Here is a 24,774-nt window from a genome sequence, read left to right as displayed (position 1 = left end):
CTTTGGAATGTGTTATTTTTTGAAAATGTATATTACCCTTTATGAGAAGGTAAATAGATAATATACCTCTTTCATTTATCTTTCTTTGTTGGAGATGCTTTAAGTAGACTGTATGATATCAAATTCAGGTCAAAATAAATTGCTATGATCTAAAGCCAAAGATTAACACGTGATATGGAAAGTCAATTTAATCTTAAACTTTGCTGATTAGACTGAAATAAATTAGAAAACTAGTAGATTATGATCGATTTGTTACTGTATAAAATTATGAGTGAACTACGTAAATATTACTTTATCTTTATTTTATATCGTTTTTGGTACCTTGTGACAAAAATAACCCTAGGTACTAAACATGTGATTTTTTTTGTTATGGAGAATATTTTGGAAATTTCAATTAAATAGTACCAAACATGTGATTATTTTTCTTCCTTTCTTATTTCTTTTTTTCTTTTTTAGTTTCTTCTTCTTTCTTTTTTCTTTTTCTTCTTTCTTTTTAGTATTTTATCTTCCTTTCTTCTTTCTTTTTTCTCCTTAGTTTATGTTTCTTCTTACTTCTTTTTTCTTTTCTCTTCTTTTTCTTCTTTCTTTTTAGTGTTTATACATACATCTAATTGCATTCATAATATAAATCAATAACAAAATGTCTAATTAAATTAATTATTTAAAGTAATTAAATCAATTGAATATTTTTTATTAAATTATTTTATACTCATTTTAAGGTTGAAACACCTAACTAAAAATATTCAATTCTTTATATCATTATGAATATAATTCACAATATTAAATTTTTATTTTTATTAAGACTGTATTGATTAGCTACTGATTTAATGTAAAATAAATATAATAATAATAATGATTATTATTATTATTACATAATATTATATGATTCATAATTTATATAATTATACTATAATTATTTATTAATTACTACTAGTTTTTAGTATTATAATAATAATATTATCATAATAATTAAATATAATTATAGCTATAATTATAATTAAGTATATTTGAATGTTATTAAAAAAAATAAATTAATTATTAATTTAAATATTAAAATAATAATATTAATATTAATTAATAATAATAGTAGTATAAAGAGTGAGGAGAATGAGAGAAGATACTATAATATCACTTTTGGTGGTAATTTTATGTATGCCTAAAATATCCTCTATGACATAAATGGAAAAATGTATTTGTTTATATGGCATTTTGGGATGAAAATAGCATCAGGTACCAAAAATGTGATTTATAGATACCAAAAATGATATAAAATAAAGATCAGGTACCATTTACGTGCGAAATTGAAAGATCAAGTACTGTTTATGTAGTTCTGTCTAAAATTATATTAGGTCGGACCGAATGGATTGATAAGTTATACTCTTATAAGCTAGCTTAACAAATCGAAATTCTGTAAAAAAAATATGCTAAACATATAATTTCATGTCATATGATTGATACAGATATACAAAAATACAATAACTAAGAAAAATACACTATAAAATTAGTTTTATGTGAACTTTATATCGCACTGATTCCATAAGTTAACCAAAAATCTAAAAGTTTAAGTTATGGTCGAAATTTTTTTAATAAAAAGATCAGCATTAATAATTTGATGGTCAACTTTTGAACATAAAAGAGTTGGTCTGATTAACATTCCAAAAAATGATCACAATTACATGACTTTGGGCAGAAGGAAAGTATAAATTATTAATGACTGTTTTGTGAAAATTACTACTCCTATTAATATGATTGAAGATAATTATATAGTTGGAAGTTGGAACATTATCGATAAACAACTTATAAACTACACAGAGCGAAAGAGTGAAATACAAATAGAATTGCGTAAATGAAAAAAAAACAAAAACGAACGTTTCTATCCGTCTTCCTCACTCCAATATAAACCCTAATCAGAAGCGTTTCTCTCTCTGTATCTCACTCGCAGACATAAGTCAGAGCTGCCATTTCTGGTTAATCGCTTTGAAATCTGCAGCTTTCTATTGCTTTTGATTCGCGGATGGCGGAAGAGGCGGCGCGCGAGAGGAACAGCGGTGATCGGAGCGAGACGAGCGACTACACGTCGGAGGATGAGGGAACGGAGGACTACAGGCGCGGCGGATATCACGCCGTGCGGATCGGAGATACATTTAAGCATGGAAGATATGTCGTTCAGAGCAAGCTTGGCTGGGGCCATTTTTCCACCGTCTGGCTAGCTTGGGACATTCAGAAATCTGTAATTTTCTCCATTCCCTCTACTTTTCTAGTTATAAGTCCGATTTTGAACTTTAATTTAAGTCTGCGATATGCTAATTTGATTTCTTATTTTTTTGTTCTATAAAAAAAGTTTTGTTGTAAATTTGGTGATGATGTTTAATCAATTATTATGCTATCAGCTATCTAATGCGTAAATAACTTTTTTGTCTTGAGTTAATTATTCTTTTGTTTTGGTTTCATTCCAGAAAATAAAGGGAAACAATTTCGGCTACGGCACATGAATTCTCATGATTGTTTGCCATATGCCTTTTGTCATTCTGTTATTGAAGGTGTAATATATTGTTTCATTTACCCGATCTTTCTTTTGAACAATTTTTAATTTTTAAAAAAGCAAGCATTTTGATGTGTTAGATGATGAGTTAGGTGGATGCTTGATTATATTTTGATTTGATTGGTATCACTGCTTTAATTCAGTGACATTATAGGAAAAGTTATTTGCAAAGATATGAGGAATGCAAACCAATTTTGAAAAAATCCTACCTTACCAAAAACTCATACCTCTATTATATTTTTATCGTTCGTAACTTGCAAATTTATAATTTTTTACTCATGAATCTGGTGATAGATACATGTAGCTCTGAAGGTTCAAAAGAGCGCACAACACTACACTGAAGCAGCAATGGATGAGATCACTATTTTAAAAGAGATTGATGAGGGAGATCCAGAGGATAAAAAATGTGTTGTGAAACTTTTGGATCACTTTAAGCATTCAGGGCCAAATGGTCAGCATGTGTGTATGGTCTTTGAATACTTGGGAGACAATCTTCTAACCTTAATTAAGTATTCAGCTTACCGAGGGCTTCCCCTTCACAAGGTTAAAGAAATTTGTTTCCACATTTTAGTGGGACTGGATTATCTGCATCGTAAATTATCAATCATACACACAGATCTGAAACCAGAGAACATATTGCTTCTTTCCAGGATCGATCCGTCTAAAGATCCTACTAAATCAGAGGCACCTCTCATCCTCCCTACCAGTAAGGGAAAGATTGCATTTGAATCTCAGACTTCAAAAGATGTTAAAGGGTCATGCAGTGACCTACCTAAAAACCAGAAAACGCAAACCAGGAGAAAGGCTAATCCAGCAGTGAGTAGATGTGCTGGGAATGAAGCTTCTGAGGAAGCTGAGCTAGATAATGAGGCAAGTGGGCCTGAAGATTCTCATGAAGGTAACAAATCCAATGGAGAGGGAAGATGTGATGCTTCAATTCTTGGAGCAGAAAACAATGATGAAATTAGTGATGGGTATACTGGGACTAAGGATATCAAGAGGGGTAGCCGGTCTGCAAGGCAGAAGCTCTTGGCTGAGGTTGATCTAAAGTGCAAATTGGTTGATTTTGGAAGTGCATGTTGGATACACAAACAATTCACCAGTGATATTCAGACAAGACAGTACAGATGCCCGGAGGTTATTTTGGGATCTAAGTACTCAACATCAGCTGATATGTGGTCATTTGCTTGCATCTGCTTTGAGCTGGCCACCGGCGATGTCCTTTTTGACCCACACAGTGGTGAAAACTTTGATCGTGATGAGGTTTGCTTTCATATTATTTTTATTTCCCTTTTTTCAGCAATAGCATGTCCCGTTGCTTGTAGGTTTCTGACTGGTGTCTCCTTGATCCTATTATGTTTCATACCATGATTAGTTTGTTAACTTCTCTGATACTGTCTGCATTGGTTCAGATTGATTTGTGATAACTATTTCATTTGTTCATTACCAGTTAGCATGGTTTGTTGATTTTGCTCTCAATTGGACAAACTCTAATGTAAAGTTGCTTTCAACTCCTTGGTTTCTATATGGTTGTTCTCGATTTGAGTATGACTGGTGTAGGTCCATTAAGTTGCTTATTTTACAGGTTATATTTTTTTACGTGGCTCGTTGCTTTCTGAACTAGTTTTGTTAGAGTCGTGTCGTACGAATTATGAAAGTATACTGTTCGTGAAGTTGCAGGAATGTAGCTTCTGTGTATATGTAAATTGGTGCCTTAATGAATATCTCCTGTTGTGATAAGATGGTGCTTACTTTTCTTCTTTTTCTCCTGATCTCTGTCTTTTGTTGATGCACCAAGTCTCTGAAATCATTTCCTGACCATTGACTTTCATAGTCTTAATCTACATGTGTTGTTATTTGTGATGCTAATTGATTATATATTGTTCCCTTTTTTGTAGGATCATTTGGCCCTGATGATGGAACTTCTTGGAATGATGCCACGCAAGGTGAGGAGAATTCTGGCTGTTGAGTTGCTTATCCCACCGGCTACTGGCCCGAAACTAAAAACTGTTAAATCTATATGTTCAGTCAATTTTTTAATCTTGGCCGTGTATTTACTCCAAATTCATGTTTTCTACATGACCTAAAAAATAGGTTGCTTTGGGCGGACGTTACTCTCGAGACTTCTTTAATAGATTTGGAGATTTAAGACATATTAGAAGATTGAGAGTTTGGCCTCTCGTGAAGGTGCTTTCGGAGAAATATGAGTTCCGTGAACACGATGCTAGTGAGATGGCTGATTTCCTTATCCAGATACTAGATTTTGTGCCTGAGAAAAGGCTGACAGCCGCCCAATGTCTTAATCATCCATGGATAAGTGGTGGCCCTAGTCAATTAGCCCCATCGACCTCTCAACTCAAGGAACTAGAAAATGGTAGTTCCGATAAGAAGAGGGACAAGGATGAGAGGGAGGCAATGGAGGTAAGAGTGGGAAATATTGCTATTGATGGATCATCAAGGACTACCATAAAGAACAACTGATCATGATCTGGTATCGTATTCAGTCACTTACACGTTGATCTTGTATGAAGCTTGCTTGGGCAGCCATACTCTTGTGGCCTCTATAATTATGTGGACAGTGTTTCTCTTTCCAATTGTTGAGATCAAGTGAGAAAAATAACGGGAAAGCTATTATAACACAGTACAAGTGTACAACACTTAATACACAGCCAGGCGGACAGAGCATGGGTTTTTGCTTGTTGTCCGTGGTATGATTATTTGATTACTTCGATAACTAGGGCTGTCATATGACTGGTCTTATCTGTACATTTTGCTGGTTTAATTTTGCTCTCTGGCTAACCTTCGTTGGTGTCTGCCTGTTCCTGAGTCTAATACTGTGTATGGTGGTGGTGGTGGTGGTGGTGTGTGTGCGCTTATATGCTGGGCAATATGTAGCTAGAGAAAATAATAGTACCTCTTGCCAGAAGAGTTGTAACTTGATTGACATTGTATCTTATTATTCATTGTAAGCAATTGAGCTCTCATAATTTCAGGCTCTCCTTTATGTGATTTGCAAGCTGCTTGACTGCACAACAAAACATAGCAACAGCACACCAACAGGTTTCTTAAAAGTCACTAAAAAGTAGAGAAGTAGATGAACAGTTGTGTGGCTTAATATGGTGCATTTTAGATGACAATTGATCTTTTCTTTTTTCCTGCATCATCACTCATTCTAAGCTTCATACAAACATAATGTGCACAATCAACACTAACATTATTTAGCTACGAGGTAAATATCGGACCTCGAACGTGAATAAGCAATAGAGCGAGCTATGGACTGCGACCTTGCCTTCAAAGAGGTAGTCACACACACACACCACCGCCACCTCACCAATGAATTAGTCAGAATCCTCTTGTTCAGTAGTCACATGCTTCCTGTCGAGTTACCACCGGAGGATGGAACATTGCGTGGCATAAGCATCTGAGGACTGTAGGGGCTCTTTGACAGTATAAATACCAACACCTTCATATAACCTTGTATCCCCAATCATATCAACCAAAATTGTGCTTGGAAACAATAGTGTTGGAACGTGGGCATTCTCTAATGTTTACAATATCTTCTTTTGCCTGAGGTATGCATACATGAGAGAGAATCCCAGCAGAGCACCCACTAAAATTGCTGCTGTTGTTAGCCAAAAGGCGAACTGCAATACAAGTTTTCACCAGATGAAATAATATGATAAGCAAGCGGGTATGTGCCTGAGAGAGGATGATAGTAATGTAAAATGAGGGAGAACAAGTTGATCGTACCACACGTTCCTCGAGATAAGATCTCAAGTTCATGCCAAATATACCTGTCAGTTTTGGTGTGATGTTAGCATGAATTTTTTAGTAAATGCTGTAGCATGCAAAATTATCTCATGTTATGACAATAACAAAAAATGTAGCAACCAACATATGTATCTTGAACTGAGATTTTGTTTGTTTAGGCTTCTTGCTTGGTCAGTTTCACCTTCTAAACGGCTATGAAACTGAATACAGAGGCACACTTGTTCATTGACTTCACCAACATTTACATATCATGTGCTTATGTAACTAAATGAGGATTTCAAGGAGCATTCGAATTGATCATAAGCCTCCAGCGTTCAACATCATTTGGTAAACTAGGAGAAAACCAGTTCCGTTAAATTATTTATTAAATGCCCAGGAGTATACAGTGCCAAGATGATGCATGACTAAAATAACTAGTTATCAGCCAATACCTGCAACTAGGGCACCAACTCCAACGCATAATGCCCCAACCTGAAGGAGCAGTTCCACTCTGCTTACTTCAAGTCTCCGAGAGCTGATTTCATAAAATGATTAACATATACAATTACAGGAATCTTTGGTGTTGGCATAGAAAAACAACAAAGAAAAAGAAGAAGCAATGGCTAATAACAAACCTCAGGTTAACAGCAATTGAATCTTCCATTTCCTTTGCTGAATCAAGAAGCCTCTCTGCTTGACCATGACAAGATTCACATCTGTCATTACATGAAATAATCAGTCTGCTAACTACCAAAGTACAACAGAACCACCTACTGTAACCTCAACTTCTACAGAGACCCACTCATTAATTAACAAATCATAGAATCACAGAAACTTAGCATATCATCTCTAAGGTTTCTCAGCAGAATGAATGCAGTCAAGAGAAAGGGAAGTACTTGGGCAAAGAAAAGTCTCTTCTTTCCCCTAAAAGATTTAGCTATGACAACAACAAGGGAGTGTTTCCTTTCCTGAGCACAATAATGGGACATTCTTGAACAAATTTTTTCAAAGAGACCCCCCCTCCCTCGGCCCCTGGGTGGTCAACCAATTTATAGACATAAGGTGTAGCACTAAGAAAAGCTTCAAAGAAGTGCCAGTAGAGCCATCTATACTTCGGTATTTGCATTGTCTCCTCCTTTATCTATTTACCTTTCCATTATGAGAAGTCCCCTACGCTTTCATAATAGGATGCCACGGGATTACCTTTGGAGATAATTTTCCAACAGCATTTCAATCTCTTCTTCCTCTTCTGAGAAACACAAGGACCAATACTCAGACAGCTGCTTGTACAAACTGAAGTGACGTCTGTACTTATAGATGTAATTCATCTTGCATGAATCTAACTGTACAAGACTTACCCTCAGCTATCTCTTTCTCCAAGGGAACAGAGCATTCCATACCGTCAGTTTTTGACAGAGTGCAGTTTCTTCCCATAATACATATTCTCCGTATTTCATGGGTATCCTCAAGGATATCAAGCAACATTTGCTTCAAAGCCCCAGCCTTTGAGCCCAATTCTACCTTTAGTCACCAAAAAAGCGTGTGAGTAGCTAGTTATGAGTTGATCAGTACATTTTAGCCAATACCAAGATAGCCAGAATAAATTGTACTAGTGTTTGTTTGCTAATTCGAAGTTCCTCCAGTATGTTGGCAGTCAATCGATTAGGAAGAACCTCAAGCAAATTTTGGACCTGCAAGAAGAGTAATAGTAAAGGAAATTACAGACAATCCATCATAGCTGTAAATAAAAGTGGGCTTGGAATATTCCTATATAAGTGCAAGATAAGTAGATTTTGCTTTCGTAAAACAATTCCAATAAATATCTATGTTTGAGCTGGCAGTAGAAAGCAGTGCTTTCTGGCTCCTCGTGGTTCTAAATATCCGAAAATATTCAGTTACTATTTCTCTTACTTACACGCGGTTCTAAATCCATTAATCTCTGTTCGAGGAGTTGTATTCGAGAATGTAGTGCCGCCTCAACTACCTGAAAGAATATCACAATGAAAACCTGTCAGGCTATTTAAAATATAAACTACCATTAAAGCACATTGTTATGTAATGAAAGGATGACCCAGACCAAGCTGCATGTAGGACTTAGTAGTGCCTATAGATGTGCTAAAGAATCTTTATGACTTTTTACGTTCAAGCAAGATTTCAAGTTGTCAAATGTTGCTTCAGTGCCATGATTCAATTAAAGCCCCTCCAAGAGAGAAGACTATTGTCAGGTGAACAATTTCCTACCATGCATAAAAAAAAGCCAATAACCCCCTTAAACAGATGACTCTTCAAGGAGACCTGGGACTGTGTAATATCTACAGTTGATTGCATTGAATCAACTCAAACCTCTGAACCATTGCACGTGAATATTCAATAAAGTTGGAAAACATCATGTGAAAAACTTGTGCATTCATCCTTTTAGAAAGCTTTGTTAGAAATGAAGGGCAATGAGCAACGCTTGGTTAAACCAGTCAAAGAATACAACTAGCATTGGTCATAAAAGAAATTACCACTCATCCTTTTAACTTTTCTATATCATGGGATAAGTATCCAGAAGTTTTTTTTGTGCAAGGCAATAAGTCTATGTACAGATTCAGATTGAGCTCGGTAGGAACTGGCCTAACTAAACTCCTAGTGTAAATGACAAATCAAATGGGGTTAATATTTATAGGACAGGCAATGGGGTTTAGAATGGCTCTGTAATCCACAGGACCAAGTACTCATGGAGAATTTTTTATTTGCAAAGAGCAAAGTGCTCTGATTCAGAAAGGTAATTCATGAGGAAATCTACCTCAAGCACAAATGGCATTGAGGGCCCTCCATTCATGTTTTTCGGGTTTAGGCGGGGTAACAACGCATCAATAAATGCTTTTCCTGCTCTCCTGTAAGTTCCAAAAATAACATATTGCTTAGCTGAGATTGTGTGCAAACCTATACAGAATTGACAAACCTATACAGAATTGACAAGAAAAGTTCATAGAAGGTGTGTGGGGGGGGGGGGGGAGAATACCGGTTATAATTGAATATGTAAACACATTCTTGCATTGCAATTGCTCGTAAAGATCCCAAGTTCAGCAAAATTGCATATTCCCGCACCTGATTGAATTAGAAATAAGGTTTACAGTCATTATGAACCAATTGGTTAGAGAATTCAAAAAAGGTTGAAAAGTACAGAAAATAAAAGTAATCTGTTTCATTGATATTAACAAACAGAAATAAACAAACCTTTATATCAGTGAGACGGGCAGAATAAACAATGCAAAGTATGTAAATTCAAGTTCAGACAAACTAGTTTGATAACATTTTCCATCCTCCAAAATCTAATGCCAAATAATGGTTTCCATTTAAGCGCTCTTGCCTAGGCAAGAACACTGCACATAAAATAAGTTGAATGCAAATTTGATTACAAGGTAATATGAGTAATTACACAAGTGAACAATGGCAGGTCGTAGTTTTTTTACCAATATTACAGGCATTGTATTGGTTAACCACAACGATGGATCAACGCTCCTAACATCTCGAGGTCGGAGACCTGAAAAAGATATTTCCACAGAAGAGAAACAGAGTTCATCAGAAAAGAGATTACAAGTGGAAATTTTACTACTACTGGAGTACTAAATATTGAATAAACATGTCTCTTATAGTTTATTGAGAAAACCAGGTTGCCATGAAAAAAACTTGTACTCACCACTTGATTTTAACAAGTGTCTCCTACTAATTTTCCGTTTGGATACGATTCCACTAGACTTCACTTCCACAACCTGTTGAGGGTGAATGAGTGAGCATAGACCAAAAAAACAAGTCCTTCCATTGAATCAAATTCAGGTTTGTTTTCCACTACTATACTTAGTATTCGACCACAATTATTGAAGACAAGCTACACAAAACTTCGTTTTTCTTCATTATCTATTTTTAGAAATTTCACGCTTCAATCAATTTTCTTCATCTTCCCAAAATGTCGAAGTCTTATCTTCCAATATTCACTATTTACCATATCAAAATCAACAACCAGAAACTCTGAAGACAAAGCGGCTCGACCTCATACACTGGCTCGCGAATCCCAAGGGAGAGAGAATCCGAGGTCCTCTGCGAAATGGCAGCACCGTTGGGGAAATCCTGAACTATACCGACCTCCTCGTCAGAGACCCCATCTTCCCCATCCTTATCCAACACAGATTCACCTGAACTTTCAATTTCCTCCGCCGATTCCGCGAAACACTTTATCACAACTTCCTTAGCTCCGACGTGGCGCAGGGGATCCCAGCTCCTCCGCGGCTGCTGCTGCTGCTGCCACAACAATAATTGGCGCGAAATTTTTTGCTTCGACTGCGATAGCGAAATTCCAGCCAAGATAAGGCGGAAGTGAGGGGAGTGTAGCGGCAATTGCAGGGGATTTCGAGAATGCGGCGAAGATAGAGGAGTCGGAGACGCCATTGTTGTAGAGAGACGATGATAGGGTCCTCGATCTTGTGAATCTCGTCAAGCATATCTCGCGCAAAACCTCCAACATATCTTCTTGATTTTATTTATTTAGCATATCTTCTATTTTAGTTAGTTATCTTTATTTATTCTCTATATCTTTTGTAATCTTTTATTTTAATTATGTTTCTTGATTAGCAAGACATATGTTAGGGTTTAGAATTCTATATAATAGAATTCTATCGTATTTTCATTCATTGAGAAATAAAGTTAATTACTTGTTCTCATTCCCCGATTCTGGCGGAAATCGCCCCCTAGCACCTCAACTAGGGTTTATCTTGTTCTTCATAATTGTTCTAGTGCTCTATTGCTGATCGATAGGATACAACATCCTATCAATTGGTGCTTTCATTGTTTACTCTTCCTCCATCACAAGTGATTTCTCTCCACAGCTTAATTCACACGCATAAACCTATCCTTCTCAAAATATCATGTCTTTTCTCAAGAAATCACAAGAGCACCACCCAACTATCGATGATATGCTCTTGGTATTAAAACGAATGATCAAGGCTCAAAGTCAAGCCTTGACGGAAAATTTCGAGCAGCAAACGCTGATCGAGGAGGCTCCGAGCAGCCTTGCCGAGCGCTCACCTCCGAATCAGAGACAGAAGGAGCCGCCGGACCAGCAGCCGGTGATGACACCGCAGCAGGGCTGGTCTCTTCCGCCGTCGGTCACAAACCCACCGTTGGGTATCAAACCCTGGGCCGTACCACGACTTCGCCTCGAGCCACCATGTTTCGACGGGGAGAATGCCTCAGATTGGATCCGTAAGATCCAGAAGTACTATAATCACCACTACACACCGCTAGATGATCGTCTTTATCTTACACAATATTTGTTCGATCACCCAGCATCAGATTGGAGAGAACATTGGGTGGAAACTAGCAAAGGAAAGAGCTGGGATGATTTCTTGTTGGACGTAAAGCAGTGGTTTGATCCCGATATATACGAGTCCTACACGGCGACCGCCTCAATTGGGTCGTTTGGGTCGACGAGAGGGACCAGTCAAAACCATCTACAACCCAAACGCAGAACAGAGGACCCTGTTGGGAACCAGGAGCCCAATAGCCAGCCTGCTCTTCAAATCGAGGAAGTCAAACAAGCAGTTATTGTCATTGATGAGCACAATGCAGATGGCAATCTCATTGACAAAACTTGTAGTGAGGCGTTGCATATGGTTAGTGAAAACATCGCCGACGACATTAACGAGGACGTCAGGTATGACATCGAGCAAGTTGTGCAAGTTCAAGTTCTTACCGAGCCTAGGCTGCCAAGAGAAGGTTCAAGAGATCCGGTTGATGAAGCAGTAGTGAACAAGGGAGTTTCATCGGATTTAGGTGCTGATAGCGGTGTATCCTCAGCTATAATGTCTAGTTCCTTTAACGGGAGTTCACTCTACGAGAACGATGCGGCGGATGAGGTACTGCCTACATGGGATCCTGGGGCTTCTGCGGGAGACTCTTCTTTTGGGACGATAGAGGAGCATAATGTGGAGCAATTCGAGACCAGTAATCAAGTTTCACCCTTTGGGATTGTGACGGGAAAGGGAGAATCTGATAACAGTAAGGTGAGGGAAAGTATGAAAGCTAATGGTGAACTTCGAGATGACAATTTTCTATTGATAACTGATGGCGGCATAGACACGGAGACATACTATCCATATACCAGCATTGCGATCACTTGTGCGACCTATCGGCATTTGGCCAGAGTAGTCTCCATCGAGTTACATGACGATGTTGCCATGACAAAGGGAATTTACAATAGGATTAATAACAAGGAGGGTGATAGTAGATGGGTGAATCCACCAAAACCGCCAAGTCTGGGTCGGAGTTCTGATGCGGATTCCATTATAGCCACACTCGAAGAGTTTTTTGAGATTCCGGCGTCGTGCTTGTTATGCATAGGACTTGATCCTGTTGTTCATCTCATGAAAGGAAGCAGGAGCTCGCACAATGATCTTCTCCATAATGCCAACTGCAATCTGAATTCGAGGTTGGGTTATTGCTTGCTTAATTGGAAGTTGTTGGACTCAAAGCAGTTGAACTTGGTGTGGAAAATTAAGTTAAATGATGGTACAGTAGATTTTGTTGATTCTATTTTCACTGATGTTGCATCTTTTGAGAGTAAGATATTTTGTGGAAGCGTTGGAAATTTGATCGCAAATACACCATTTGTTGAGAGGAAAGTGTTTGATGGTGCCGACAGACTTAGAATTAGAAAAAGGAATAAAAGATCTGGTGTGTGACAATGAATGGCTTAAAGTTTGCTGCAGTGGAGATTTTCTGAAGTGGCCTAAATTTCTTGATAATGAGCTCTATGAATCAATTCGGGAGGTGTCTGTCACGACCACATCTCCCTAGTCAAAGAAAGTGTAGCTTTACCGCGACTAAAACATACTGAAACTGTCTCAACTCATCATAAGATGCTTAAATCAAAAGAAACATTGTCTGAAGTGTGTTGAGGGTACAAATCATGCTGAATCAGAGTAGTTATGAGAAATTGTCTTTGTTAAATGAATGTTCTGAATTTGCGCAACGGAAGAGTACCAAGACAGATGTAGTATGTATGAAGACACACTACACCCGCTACCTTCCTACTTATTTGGTCTTCTGTCCCAACACCTCCTTGGCTTTGACAACAATCAACCTGCACATTAAGGAAAACAAAATGCAGGGCTGAGTACTTGATGCACTCAGTGGGCTCATGCCGAAAATATTTTCTTTTAGTTGTCAGCCAAGCTGAGTGAACGCGGGGTTTTACTGAAAATCTATCCCGGTCACTAAAATCTGTTATTTCTTTCTGAAAATAGACTGCAGTCTCTTAAACTTCTGATGATATGCCATATCAGTTGCGTGAATCGGGAATGTGGCCACATTCTACGACCACTGGGCCGGCCAACCTGGCGCTAGCTCACGACCCACGGACCGGCCAACCTAGCGCTAGCTCACGGTCCCTATGTGTACACTAGTCCGAGTAGGATTTACTGACCTACTGGGACCCGAATTCGATTTAACTGGGTTGGCATAGCCAACAGATAGGCAATCATAAAACAAAACATGGCATGACAACTCATTCAAATAATCATATTTTCACATAAAGCATGCTTTAAAAGAAGGAAGAGAAACCCCACCTCAATTGCTTAACTCTTGCAAAAACGGGTGCTTTTCTGTCCTGGGATTACGCGTCGAGTGACGACGTTCCTTTACAAAGTTGAATATACTTAAATTAGGCTTTTTAAAGAAAATGCTTATCTTGCATGAATGCATGCCTAAGTGTGTGCTATTTTATTTTATCTCTTTCTTTCAAAAATTAGAGATCTAAATTCTTTAATTAAAACTGTGACTATTAAAGTCCGCTTTAATTATTTTATCGAAAACTATTTCATCACGGCTCATAAATCCTCTTCTTCCGCAGCTTAGGAAACTAAATTAATTAAGCTCCAAGCCCAATTCCTTAACTCAATTCCTTCCTGACACAAATTTATTTTCAAGCTCGTCGATTGAATCTCGGTCCAGTTTAAATGATTGGTCTTTTCCCCTTAATTAATTCAGGCCCAAAACAAAAGAAATAAAGTGGCCCAAACTATACTCCTCTCTCCATTTATTTCTATTTACAGGCCCATCCCCTTTTTTTAATTAATTATCAGGCCCAAAGAAATCAAGCCCAAACCTCCTTATTCCTCCAATGCATCGGCCCCCATTCCCCATTCTTCCTCATTCTCCCCCAATTCACAAACAAAAGAAGAAGAAAAAGAAATCGGGAACCCTAGCCCCCTTCCTCTCATCTCTCGCCTTCCGTCGCCGGCGTTTCCCTCTACGCCGTCGCCATCTCCTGCCCACCCCTCTCAACTTCCGGCTTGCTGCGAGCTGTCACCACCACCGTGTTCGCGAAACGCCGTCGGGTAGACCCTCTGCCCCCTAGCCGACGCTGCGGCGATGCCCCATGGTTTCAGCAGCAAATGCTCCTCCGCCGAGCATCGGGCCGAACCCCGACGGTCCAGCTGCCCAGCAGCTCCTCCGTCGCCAACCCCTCCCAAAGCTAAGTTTCTTCTTTATTCCTTTTAGTGGTGTGAAAAGGAGCCGGCAAATTCCTATGTTTCTGTGACTTAGCATTGGGGATTTTCTTAGATTCTGTTATGGAGGATTGAATCTCATGGAGGGGTTGAGCTTGTGGTAATTGTTTCTTAAATCCAACGAAGCTTGTAGTAATGAGGCTATACTGTGGTATCATCTTGTTAGCTATTTCCTATCATGTTTATTGAAGGGCTAAGAGATCTAAGCATGATTTCTATGTCCTTCTAAGTTCTTATTCTGTGCTACCTACTGTGTTTGCGTAAAAAGATGCACAAAGGGTGTTGAGGATTTACCTCTTGTGACTGAAGAGGAGCTACTCTTACTCTTGCTCGATTCCTCACTGCCTCGGTTCTCCCTCTTTCTCCTTAACTCGTTTCCTTGCTGCTCAAACTGATATGAGGCTGAGCAAATTTTGTGGTGGTGGAAGGAAAGATAGAACCGAGGGGTGTGGCATATTTATGCACAGCTTGTAACTGAAAGCTGCACAATGGTTGCTGTACTTGACTGAAAAAAAGCTTAGGCAGCTGGCTGCTCTCTTGCAGCTCTGCAGAACACTGTACCCTGAGCCCCTTTTGTAAACAATTTCTAGTGTTTCATGGTAGTGGCTGTTCTGTGCTGTATGGTACCTTGGCTCATTCATAAGTTATCTCCTTTTTGCAGGTGCACAAAGAATGGCAGGGATTTGCTAGGGGATTTCTTGACAATGGCAGGCAGGAAGGGAGTACAAGCTGTCCAACACAGTCTCCCTGAGCCCCTGCAGGTGCTGGAAGAAGGTGCCGGCTGGAATTGCTCCTTTTAGCCCAAACACTTCCTCATTTTTGAAAAGGTAAGGCTACACATTCTCCTTTTAAATACCTCTTTTAGTTGTCTTTAATTTATGCAACTAATTCTCTTTTTTTGTGTGCTTTGGCAAGAGCTGCGGCTGCTACGGGGCTGCCCTCTCTCGTGGCTTCTCGGACTCGTCGCTGCTTTGCCGAGATGGTTCGGCGATGGAGGTCGATATAGATGCTAGGGACTCGAATTGTAATAGTGTAGCTCGGTTTATATTTTTTTTTTGTGTCGACAAGGATTGTGAAATTGTTAGTTTGAGATTAAATGACATTGGAAAATTCATTAGCTTTAATTCTTTTCTGAAATTTGTACTATTTCTTTTATTCAAGAAATAAAATTATGCATTCATTAATTGTATAACACTTCTAGTATTTGTTTCGAAAATTCTCGAGATCTTAGTCCCGGCTATTACATTCTACCCTCCTTAACAAAAATTTCGTCCCGAAATTTTGTCTCGGCTAGGCAAAAAGCTGTGGGTACTTCTCCTTCATCTGGTCCTCGAGCTCCCACGTCGCCTCCTCGCGGCCGTGATGCTTCCATAGGACTTTCACTGTTACAATATTTTTATTTCTCAACTCTTTAACTTTTCTGTCCAGAATTGCTTCTGGCTTTTCTTCATAGCTCAAATCTGGTTCTAACGCCATTTCTTCTTGGTGCACTATGTGTTTGGGGTCAAACACGTACTTTCTCAACTGTGATACATGAACTACATTGTGAACATTCCCGAAGCTTGGCGGGAGCGCTAATCTGTACGCCACAGGGCCGACTGTTTCTAGGATCTCGTAAGGTCCGATAAAACGCGGTTTCAGCTTGCCCCTTGACGCCGAATCTGGTTATCCCTTTTGATGGGGATACCTTCCTTGTCTCCTGCTTTGAACTGTAAATCCGTTCTGCGAGCATCTGCATAGGATTTCTGTCTATCTTGAGCTTCTTTGATTCTCCCTCGGATTTGTCGGACAATTTCTATCATTTCCTCCACCGAGTCTGGTCCGAGAATCCTTCTCTCACCAACTTCATCCCAGTAAAGTGGTGATCTACACTTCTTCCCATAGAGTGCCTCATATGGGGCCATATCAATAGTTGCCTGGTAACTGTTGTTGTAGGCGAACTCTATAAGTGGAAGTATTGGCTCCCAGCTTACGCCACGGTCGAGGACTACGGCCCTTAACATATCTTCTAATGTCTGAATCGTCCTTTCGGACTGTCCGTCCGTCTGTGGATGGAATGCTGTGCTGAAATTCAGCTGAGTGCCTAACTCTCGCTGTAGGCTTATCCAAAATCTAGAAGTAAATTTTGAATCTCGATCTGAGGTGATCGTTACTGGTACACCATGTAGGCGCACAATCTCTTGCACATAAATCTGTGCCAACTTGTCAGATCCGTATGTGATACGAATTGGTATGACGTGAGCACTTTTGGTGAGTCGATCTATAATCACCCAGATGGCAGTGTTTCCTTGCTGTGATTTTGGCAATCCTGTCACAAAATCCATTGCTATATGCTCCTATTTCCATTCTGGAATCTCGAGAGGCTGTAACTTTCCATAGGGTCGTTGATGTAACGCCTTCACTTGCTGGCAAGCCAGGCATCTTTCTACAAACGATGCTATGCTTTTCTTCATGCCATCCCACCAAAATTGCTTCTTCAAGTCCTGATACATCTTTGTACTCCCAGGATGGGCAGTGTAGGGTGTCTCATGAGCTTCACTCATGACCTCGTTCCTAAGTGCCTCCTCTTTGGGTACGCATAGTCTCCCTTTGAAAGTGAGAGCATTATCCGCCTCTTCGCGGTAACAATCCCTTTTTCCGGTCCTCACTCTGAGACGAACCTTTTCTAGGGCTTCATCGTATCTCTGGGCGTCAATGATTCTAGCTCTTAAATCTGGTTCTAAGACCAAGGTGGATATTTTGCTGTCCACTGTCTCCGGGGCTCTTACTATCTCCAGTCACATCTTGGCGAATTCCCCGATAAGCTCTTCCTCTAGGGTGAGGAAAGTAGCCACTTGAGGCGCAGTCTTTCTGCTCAAGGCATCTGCTACCACATTGGCTTTGCCTGGGTGGTAATTTATACCACGGTCGTAGTCTTTGACTAGTTCCAGCCATCTGCGCTGTCTCATATTCAGGTCCTTCTGCTCGAAGAAGTATTTGAGACTCTTATGATCTGTGAAGATCTCACATCGAACTCCATAGAGGTGATGTCCCCAAATCTTCAAAGCGTGTACCACTTCTGCTAGTTCCAGGTCGTGCGTCGGGTAGTTCAACTCGTGCGGCCTCAACTGGCGTGACGCATATGCTATCACCTTGCCTTTCTGCATCAGCACGCACCCGAGTCCGACCTTCGATGCATCTGTATACACCACATAGTTGACTCCCGCTTCTGGCACAGCTAGAACTGGCGCTGTGGTCAACTTTTCCTTTAGCAACTGGAAGCTTGCTTCACATTCTGGGGTCCAATTGACTTTAACTCCTTTCTTGAGTTGTTGTGTCATCGTCCTTGCTATTTTAGAAAATCCTTCAATAAATCTTCGGTAGTATCCTGCCAGTCCTAGGAAACTCCGAATTTCATTGGGTGTCGCTGGTGACTGCCAACGTTGCACGGCTTCAACTTTAGCGGGGTCCACTCGGATCCCTTCTGCTGTCACTATGTGTCCAAGGAAACTCACTTCGTTAAGCCAGAACTCACACTTGCTAAACTTACCATAGAGTTTCTCGGCTCTTAACGTCTCTAAGGTGGTCCTCAAGTGCATCCTCGAGAATACACCACCTCCTCGCAGCTGGTCGAAGAGGTCGTCGATTCTTGGTAAAGGTACTTGTTCCTCAGGGTCAACTTGTTCAGCTCTCGTTAGTCGACACACATTCGCAAAGTTCTATCCTTCTTCTTCACGAAGAGTACTGGTGCGCCCAAAAGCGATACATTGGGTCGGATGAACCCATGTTTACTTATTCTTGTAACTGGGTCTTAAGTTCTGTTTGTTTCCTTAAGCGCCATTCTATCTGGTGACTGAGATAATATGACTGATTCAAGTCGTCCATTAGACGTTTCATTTCGTCTGGCTGATGAAGCCATTCCTCGTTTTAGATTTCATCGTCAGATACTAAGTTCTCAAATGCTCGTATCGGTCGTAATCGTAGTCATTGAGCTGGCCTAATGACCTGGTAACCTCTCGCTTAGTTGAGGTAGTCTACTTTCATCGTTTTCAAGATGCTTTTGTGTTTACCGCGATTCTTTGTCATGATTTAGCACAGACTTTATTCCACTCGCGTTAAACCTTGAATACTGGATCTGTGCATGTGGAGGTGTTGGCTTCTTTCTCCCAACGCTACTGTCTCCATGTTCTTTTGGTTCGACTGAGCTATTCATGGTGAAATAATCTAGCATGACTTTCCAAAGTGATCTAGATCTCGTGTCTAGATTAACACAAAACTCTATCGACAGCTCCTCCCTGGCCGCTTACTTGGGGCGTGGCATATCGTAGAATACTTATTCGCGTTTTAATGCTAACGTTTGCCCTTGCTCTATATTATGGGGCTCTAAATCGGTTTCTCTTGCGATAACTCTTTAAAGAAGAATTTCGATTCTTTCTTTCATAGTGGGGATGATGAGGGTAGCGATGCTATCACGCGTTCCTCTCCCCGAATGTCTCTCCAGCTTTAGCTTTTCCTGGACACCTCTCAGGCGAATCCCTCTTGCTGATGGGATTTGCTTCGTCAAACATAAGCTACGGAAGTGCTTGCATTTTCTCCATGGCTTTCATTACATACTCATGGTTGAGTCTTTGTTCTGGTGGCTTACTTATCCTACTCGGGATAAGCATTTCGATCGTTCAAACTACCATATAGGTCTTTTACGTCTTCGGACATCATTTAATCCACAAATATTCCTTGATATTTCTCTACTCAAGGCTAGTTGCTTCTCTATACAACAAAATATTCGATCTTCCACCTGCTGGTCACAAGCGGTACGTAGATTCGAAGTATTTAACGCTTTGCTGTCGGTTATGCGACGCTTCTGGTTGGTGCATCATTTCCTGCACGTGTCTCCATGGGGACGTATTTATTATGCGTATCTGAAAGAAACTGAGACCATGCCTTTTTCTGCTAGCCTCGTATCAATAACTCGATGATTAATCTAATAGTCTTAACTTGGATTATTATTCACACAAGAGAGTATGACTGAAAATTTGAAGGGCTACTGAATACCCAACTGGACTAGAATAACATCTCTTGTTCAACTTATATGAATTTTCGTCGATAATCGACCTTGAAGGTAAGTATTGAGTTCATTCAAAGAACTACGTAGTTCAACTGGTTCCAGGCAAACTCATAGAAGCTGAGGCTCACCCCTGGTGGGAGCTAGAAATAATCATGAGATAGGTCATGAAAACTGGATGGAAATGAATTAACTGTAAATTCCCATAGTAAGCTGCAAAATAGGACAATACAGTTGTCCAATTAAACTGAAAGGATCTGGGCATCAAGGACAGTGGTTCAAACATGTCATCGCCTAAGATGATCAATCGTGAAAATTTAGAAACGTAGGCGGTTGCAATGAAGGAACATTGATCATGCTTCAAAGGCATCTTGATATGGGAGAACAAAATCACTTCAATGATTTCATAGGTTTAACAAGGCAATACACTGAAATGATTTTCCAGAAAAATCAGCTAGGCAAGCTCGTTAGGGAAAAGTGCAATATGCTTGCCTTAACTTCGAACTGAGATAGAATAATTTCACCTCTGTAGGGAAAATATGGCTACAACACGGTTTCAAAATAGGGAGGTGAACAAGAGTTCCAACACAATATGAAATGCGCTTGAGAAAATACTTAAAAGCGACCCACTCTGGGGGATCACAATGTAAGCATCATAAGAATGAAATTTCATTGCACGAGTCCAAGAAATCACGATATGGATCCCTATATTGTGGCTCAAGGGAGACAATAACAAATAACGATGCCTGAAACATAAAAGTATCCCAAATTTGGAACTGAAACTGGGTCACCGCTTTCGTGAGAGAATGAAAGTGGCGTACTACTTGCAAAACGTGAGTCAGTCAGCAGTCTCGATAGACGATGTCTGAAGAATAAGCTTATTCTGAAGGTCATAGATATGAATAACTGTAGAATTTAACGTATGTGACCGGAGCTTACACAGTCAAAACTTTACTCTTTATGAACGGTGAGTCAAAGGACTGCAGTCCATAAACTGGAAGTGAGTCAAATCTCGCATAGAAAAGAGACTACTGACATGTTACTTGCGAGTCAAGCTAAAGTCTGAATAGACGGGGTACTGTCCTTGAAGGACTCTTAGAAGGGACCTCATTGGGAATCCAAGTAAGTACTATTGATTATAATCATCGGTTCTAGTTATGTGACACTTCTTTGTTTGTTCTTGTGGAGCTCTGACTTGAATAACGCGTTCTAGGAAACCATACATTCCAAGATGGGGTTTCTCGTGCTGTTTAACTGATAACCGCAGCTGGAGGTCATACTTTCATATCGTTCTCGATAACTTTGAACGCTGATTCTGTAGGACATTACATTCTCCATCGTGCTTTCACAACATGCTGGGCCTGTTACGCCACATTAGATCACTTTACTAGATCGGGGTACGACCTCTTTCCGTGTAGGGATGCATCTCCCGAACAGGCTTGAAAGTAAACTATTTTCGTTATAACTTGGTCTTTGTAAAGACATTGGGAACTTCTTGGTTCATCGTCTAGTATACATATATTTATGTATACTATCTGTGTGCTTAAAAGAATGGACTTCCTTTAATTGCTGTCTATAAGTAGTACAATAGTACTTTTTGGCTCGTCTTTTCTTTCTCATAATTCCTTGGAATTTGAAGCTTGCCCAAACTGATGGGTTTAATTGGTCTCATCCCTGGAAGGCGGTAAAAATTCTCGTTCTGCTAGTACTTGGTCCTATATGTCCCACCTAAGGTACTTCTCTAAAGCACTCTAGGTTCGCATATATAGTCCACATGACACTTATACATTCATGTCAAGCTCATAAAGTCACAGATACTTTAAGCATATCTCATGCAAAGTATCAGCTATCACGTTGCATCTTGCAAAATCTCAAATAAACATTTTCGTTCCCATAAGGGCTGTGAAAATTCCTTTTTTTGAAAATCCCATGAAATTCATTTTCATTCTGGAAAAAAATATTTTTCTTTCTTTAAAAATTTTCTTTTCTGGACGAGCGGGCGTCGACCCCTGTTTCTGCTGCAGTTGATCGTGTCGAGCTGAGGTGTTGGGATCTTGTACTTAACATTCTGTTCATCTTCTAGCCTAGTACTATCTTTTCTGGACTGAGGCTTAGAAGGAAGGTTCTTGGGTCAGAGCGAAAGAAAAGTGCTCTGATACCACTCTGTCACGACCACATCTCCCTAGTCAAAGAAAGTGTAGCTTTACCGCGACTAAAACATACTGAAACTGTCTCAACTCATCATAAGATGCTTAAATCAAAAGAAACATTGTCTGAAGTGTGTTGAGGGTACAAATCATGCTGAATCAGAGTAGTTATGAGAAATTGTCTTTGTTAAATGAATGTTCTGAATTTGCGCAACGGAAGAGTACCAAGACAGATGTAGTATGTATGAAGACACACTACACCCGCTACCTTCCTACTTATTTGGTCTTCTGTCCCAACACCTCCTCGGCTTTGACAACAATCAACCTGCACATTAAGGAAAAAAAATGCAGGGCTGAGTACTTGATGCACTCAGTGGGCTCATGCCGAAAATATTTTCTTTTAGTTGTCAGCCAAGCTGAGTGAACGCGGGGTTTTACTGAAAATCTATCCCGGTCACTAAAATCTGTTATTTCTTTCTGAAAATAGACTGCAGTCTCTTAAACTTCTGATGATATGCCATATCAGTTGCGTGAATCGGGAATGTGGCCACATTCCACGACCACTGGGCCGGCCAACCTGGCGCTAGCTCACGACCCACGGACCGGCCAACCTAGCGCTAGCTCACGGTCCCTATGTGTACACTAGTCCGAGTAGGATTTACTGACCTACTGGGACCCGAATTCGATTTAACTGGGTTGGCATAGCCAACAGATAGGCAATCATAAAACAAAACATGGCATGACAACTCATTCAAATAATCATATTTTCACATAAAGCATGCTTTAAAAGAAGGAAGAGAAACCCCACCTCAATTGCTTAACTCTTGCAAAAACGGGTGCTTTTCTGTCCTGGGATTACGCGTCGAGTGACGACGTTCCTTTACAAAGTTGAATATACTTAAATTAGGCTTTTTAAAGAAAATGCTTATCTTGCATGAATGCATGCCTAAGCGTGTGCTATTTTATTTTATCTCTTTCTTTCAAAAATTAGAGATCTAAATTCTTTAATTAAAACTGTGACTATTAAAGTCCGCTTTAATTATTTTATCGAAAACTATTTCATCACGGCTCATAAATCCTCTTCTTCCGCAGCTTAGGAAACTAAATTAATTAAGCTCCAAGCCCAATTCCTTAACTCAATTCCTTCCTGACACAAATTTATTTTCAAGCTCGTCGATTGAATCTCGGTCCAGTTTAAATGATTGGTCTTTTCCCCTTAATTAATTCAGGCCCAAAACAAAAGAAATAAAGTGGCCCAAACTATACTCCTCTCTCCATTTATTTCTATTTACAGGCCCATCCCTTTTTTTAATTAATTATCAGGCCCAAAGAAATCAAGCCCAAACCTCCTTATTCCTCCAATGCATCGGCCCCCATTCCCCATTCTTCCTCATTCTCCCCAATTCACAAACAAAAGAAGAAGAAAAAGAAATCGGGAACCCTAGCCCCCTTCCTCTCATCTCTCGCCTTCCGTCGCCGGCGTTTCCCTCTACGCCGTCGCCATCTCCTGCCCACCCCTCTCAACTTCCGGCTTGCTGCGAGCTGTCACCACCACCGTGTTCGCGAAACGCCGTCGGGTAGACCCTCTGCCCCCTAGCCGACGCTGCGGCGATGCCCCATGGTTTCAGCAGCAAATGCTCCTCCGCCGAGCATCGGGCCGAACCCCGACGGTCCAGCTGCCCAGCAGCTCCTCCGTCGCCAACCCCTCCCAAAGCTAAGTTTCTTCTTTATTCCTTTTAGTGGTGTGAAAAGGAGCCGGCAAATTCCTATGTTTCTGTGACTTAGCATTGGGGATTTTCTTAGATTCTGTTATGGAGGATTGAATCTCATGGAGGGGTTGAGCTTGTGGTAATTGTTTCTTAAATCCAACGAAGCTTGTAGTAATGAGGCTATACTGTGGTATCATCTTGTTAGCTATTTCCTATCATGTTTATTGAAGGGCTAAGAGATCTAAGCATGATTTCTATGTCCTTCTAAGTTCTTATTCTGTGCTACCTACTGTGTTTGCGTAAAAAGATGCACAAAGGGTGTTGAGGATTTACCTCTTGTGACTGAAGAGGAGCTACTCTTACTCTTGCTCGATTCCTCACTGCCTCGGTTCTCCCTCTTTCTCCTTAACTCGTTTCCTTGCTGCTCAAACTGATATGAGGCTGAGCAAATTTTGTGGTGGTGGAAGGAAAGATAGAACCGAGGGGTGTGGCATATTTATGCACAGCTTGTAACTGAAAGCTGCACAATGGTTGTTGTACTTGACTGAAAAAAAGCTTAGGCAGCTGGCTGCTCTCTTGCAGCTCTGCAGAACACTGTACCCTGAGCCCCTTTTGTAAACAATTTCTAGTGTTTCATGGTAGTGGCTGTTCTGCTGTATGGTACCTTGGCTCATTCATAAGTTATCTCCTTTTTGCAGGTGCACAAAGAATGGCAGGGATTTGCTAGGGGATTCTTGACAATGGCAGGCAGGAAGGGAGTACAAGCTGTCCAACACAGTCTCCCTGAGCCCCTGCAGGTGCTGGAAGAAGGTGCCGGCTGGAATTGCTCCTTTTAGCCCAAACACTTCCTCATTTTTGAAAAGGTAAGGCTACACATTCTCCTTTTAAATACCTCTTTTAGTTGTCTTTAATTTATGCAACTAATTCTCTTTTTTGTGTGCTTTGGCAAGAGCTGCGGCTGCTACGGGGCTGCCCTCTCTCGTGGCTTCTCGGACTCGTCGCTGCTTTGCCGAGACGGTTCGGCGATGGAGGTCGA

At 40.3% G+C, this 24,774-nt stretch overlaps 2 protein-coding genes across 4 annotated transcripts; one reads left to right on the top strand and one right to left on the bottom strand.

The window, feature by feature from the left end:
- Positions 1–1,792: 1,792 nt before the first annotated feature.
- LOC121788652 (SRSF protein kinase 1-like) lies at positions 1,793–5,529 on the top strand. 2 transcript variants are annotated; one of them, XM_042187279.1, is made up of 4 exons: positions 1,793–2,230; positions 2,837–3,805; positions 4,441–4,488; positions 4,637–5,529. In XM_042187279.1, exons 1-4 carry the CDS (start codon positions 2,015–2,017, stop codon positions 5,021–5,023), a joined length of 1,620 nt encoding a protein of 539 aa, XP_042043213.1. In that variant the 5' UTR covers positions 1,793–2,014; the 3' UTR covers positions 5,024–5,529. The 2 variants fall into 2 exon arrangements, with proteins under 2 accessions (XP_042043213.1, XP_042043215.1); XM_042187281.1 differs by having other exon boundaries at positions 2,097–2,230; positions 2,847–3,805.
- A 104-nt stretch (positions 5,530–5,633) lies between these two features.
- Positions 5,634–10,817, bottom strand: LOC121788653 (magnesium transporter MRS2-11, chloroplastic-like). 2 transcript variants are annotated; one of them, XM_042187282.1, is made up of 13 exons: positions 10,328–10,817; positions 9,978–10,050; positions 9,751–9,821; positions 9,300–9,385; positions 9,081–9,171; positions 8,208–8,276; positions 7,879–7,983; positions 7,651–7,813; positions 7,496–7,541; positions 6,928–7,008; positions 6,745–6,827; positions 6,293–6,336; positions 5,634–6,186 (listed from the first exon to the last, which is right to left on the bottom strand). In XM_042187282.1, exons 1-13 carry the CDS (start codon positions 10,721–10,723, stop codon positions 6,091–6,093), a joined length of 1,404 nt encoding a protein of 467 aa, XP_042043216.1. In that variant the 5' UTR covers positions 10,724–10,817; the 3' UTR covers positions 5,634–6,090. The 2 variants fall into 2 exon arrangements, with proteins under 2 accessions (XP_042043216.1, XP_042043217.1); XM_042187283.1 differs by having other exon boundaries at positions 7,903–7,983; positions 10,328–10,814.
- Positions 10,818–24,774: the final 13,957 nt, after the last annotated feature.

This window comes from Salvia splendens, unplaced genomic scaffold (assembly GCF_004379255.2).
Source record: "Salvia splendens isolate huo1 unplaced genomic scaffold, SspV2 ctg1108, whole genome shotgun sequence".
Classification (NCBI taxonomy): Eukaryota; Viridiplantae; Streptophyta; class Magnoliopsida; order Lamiales; family Lamiaceae; genus Salvia; species Salvia splendens.
This window is presented reverse-complemented; position numbering and strand designations above follow the sequence as displayed.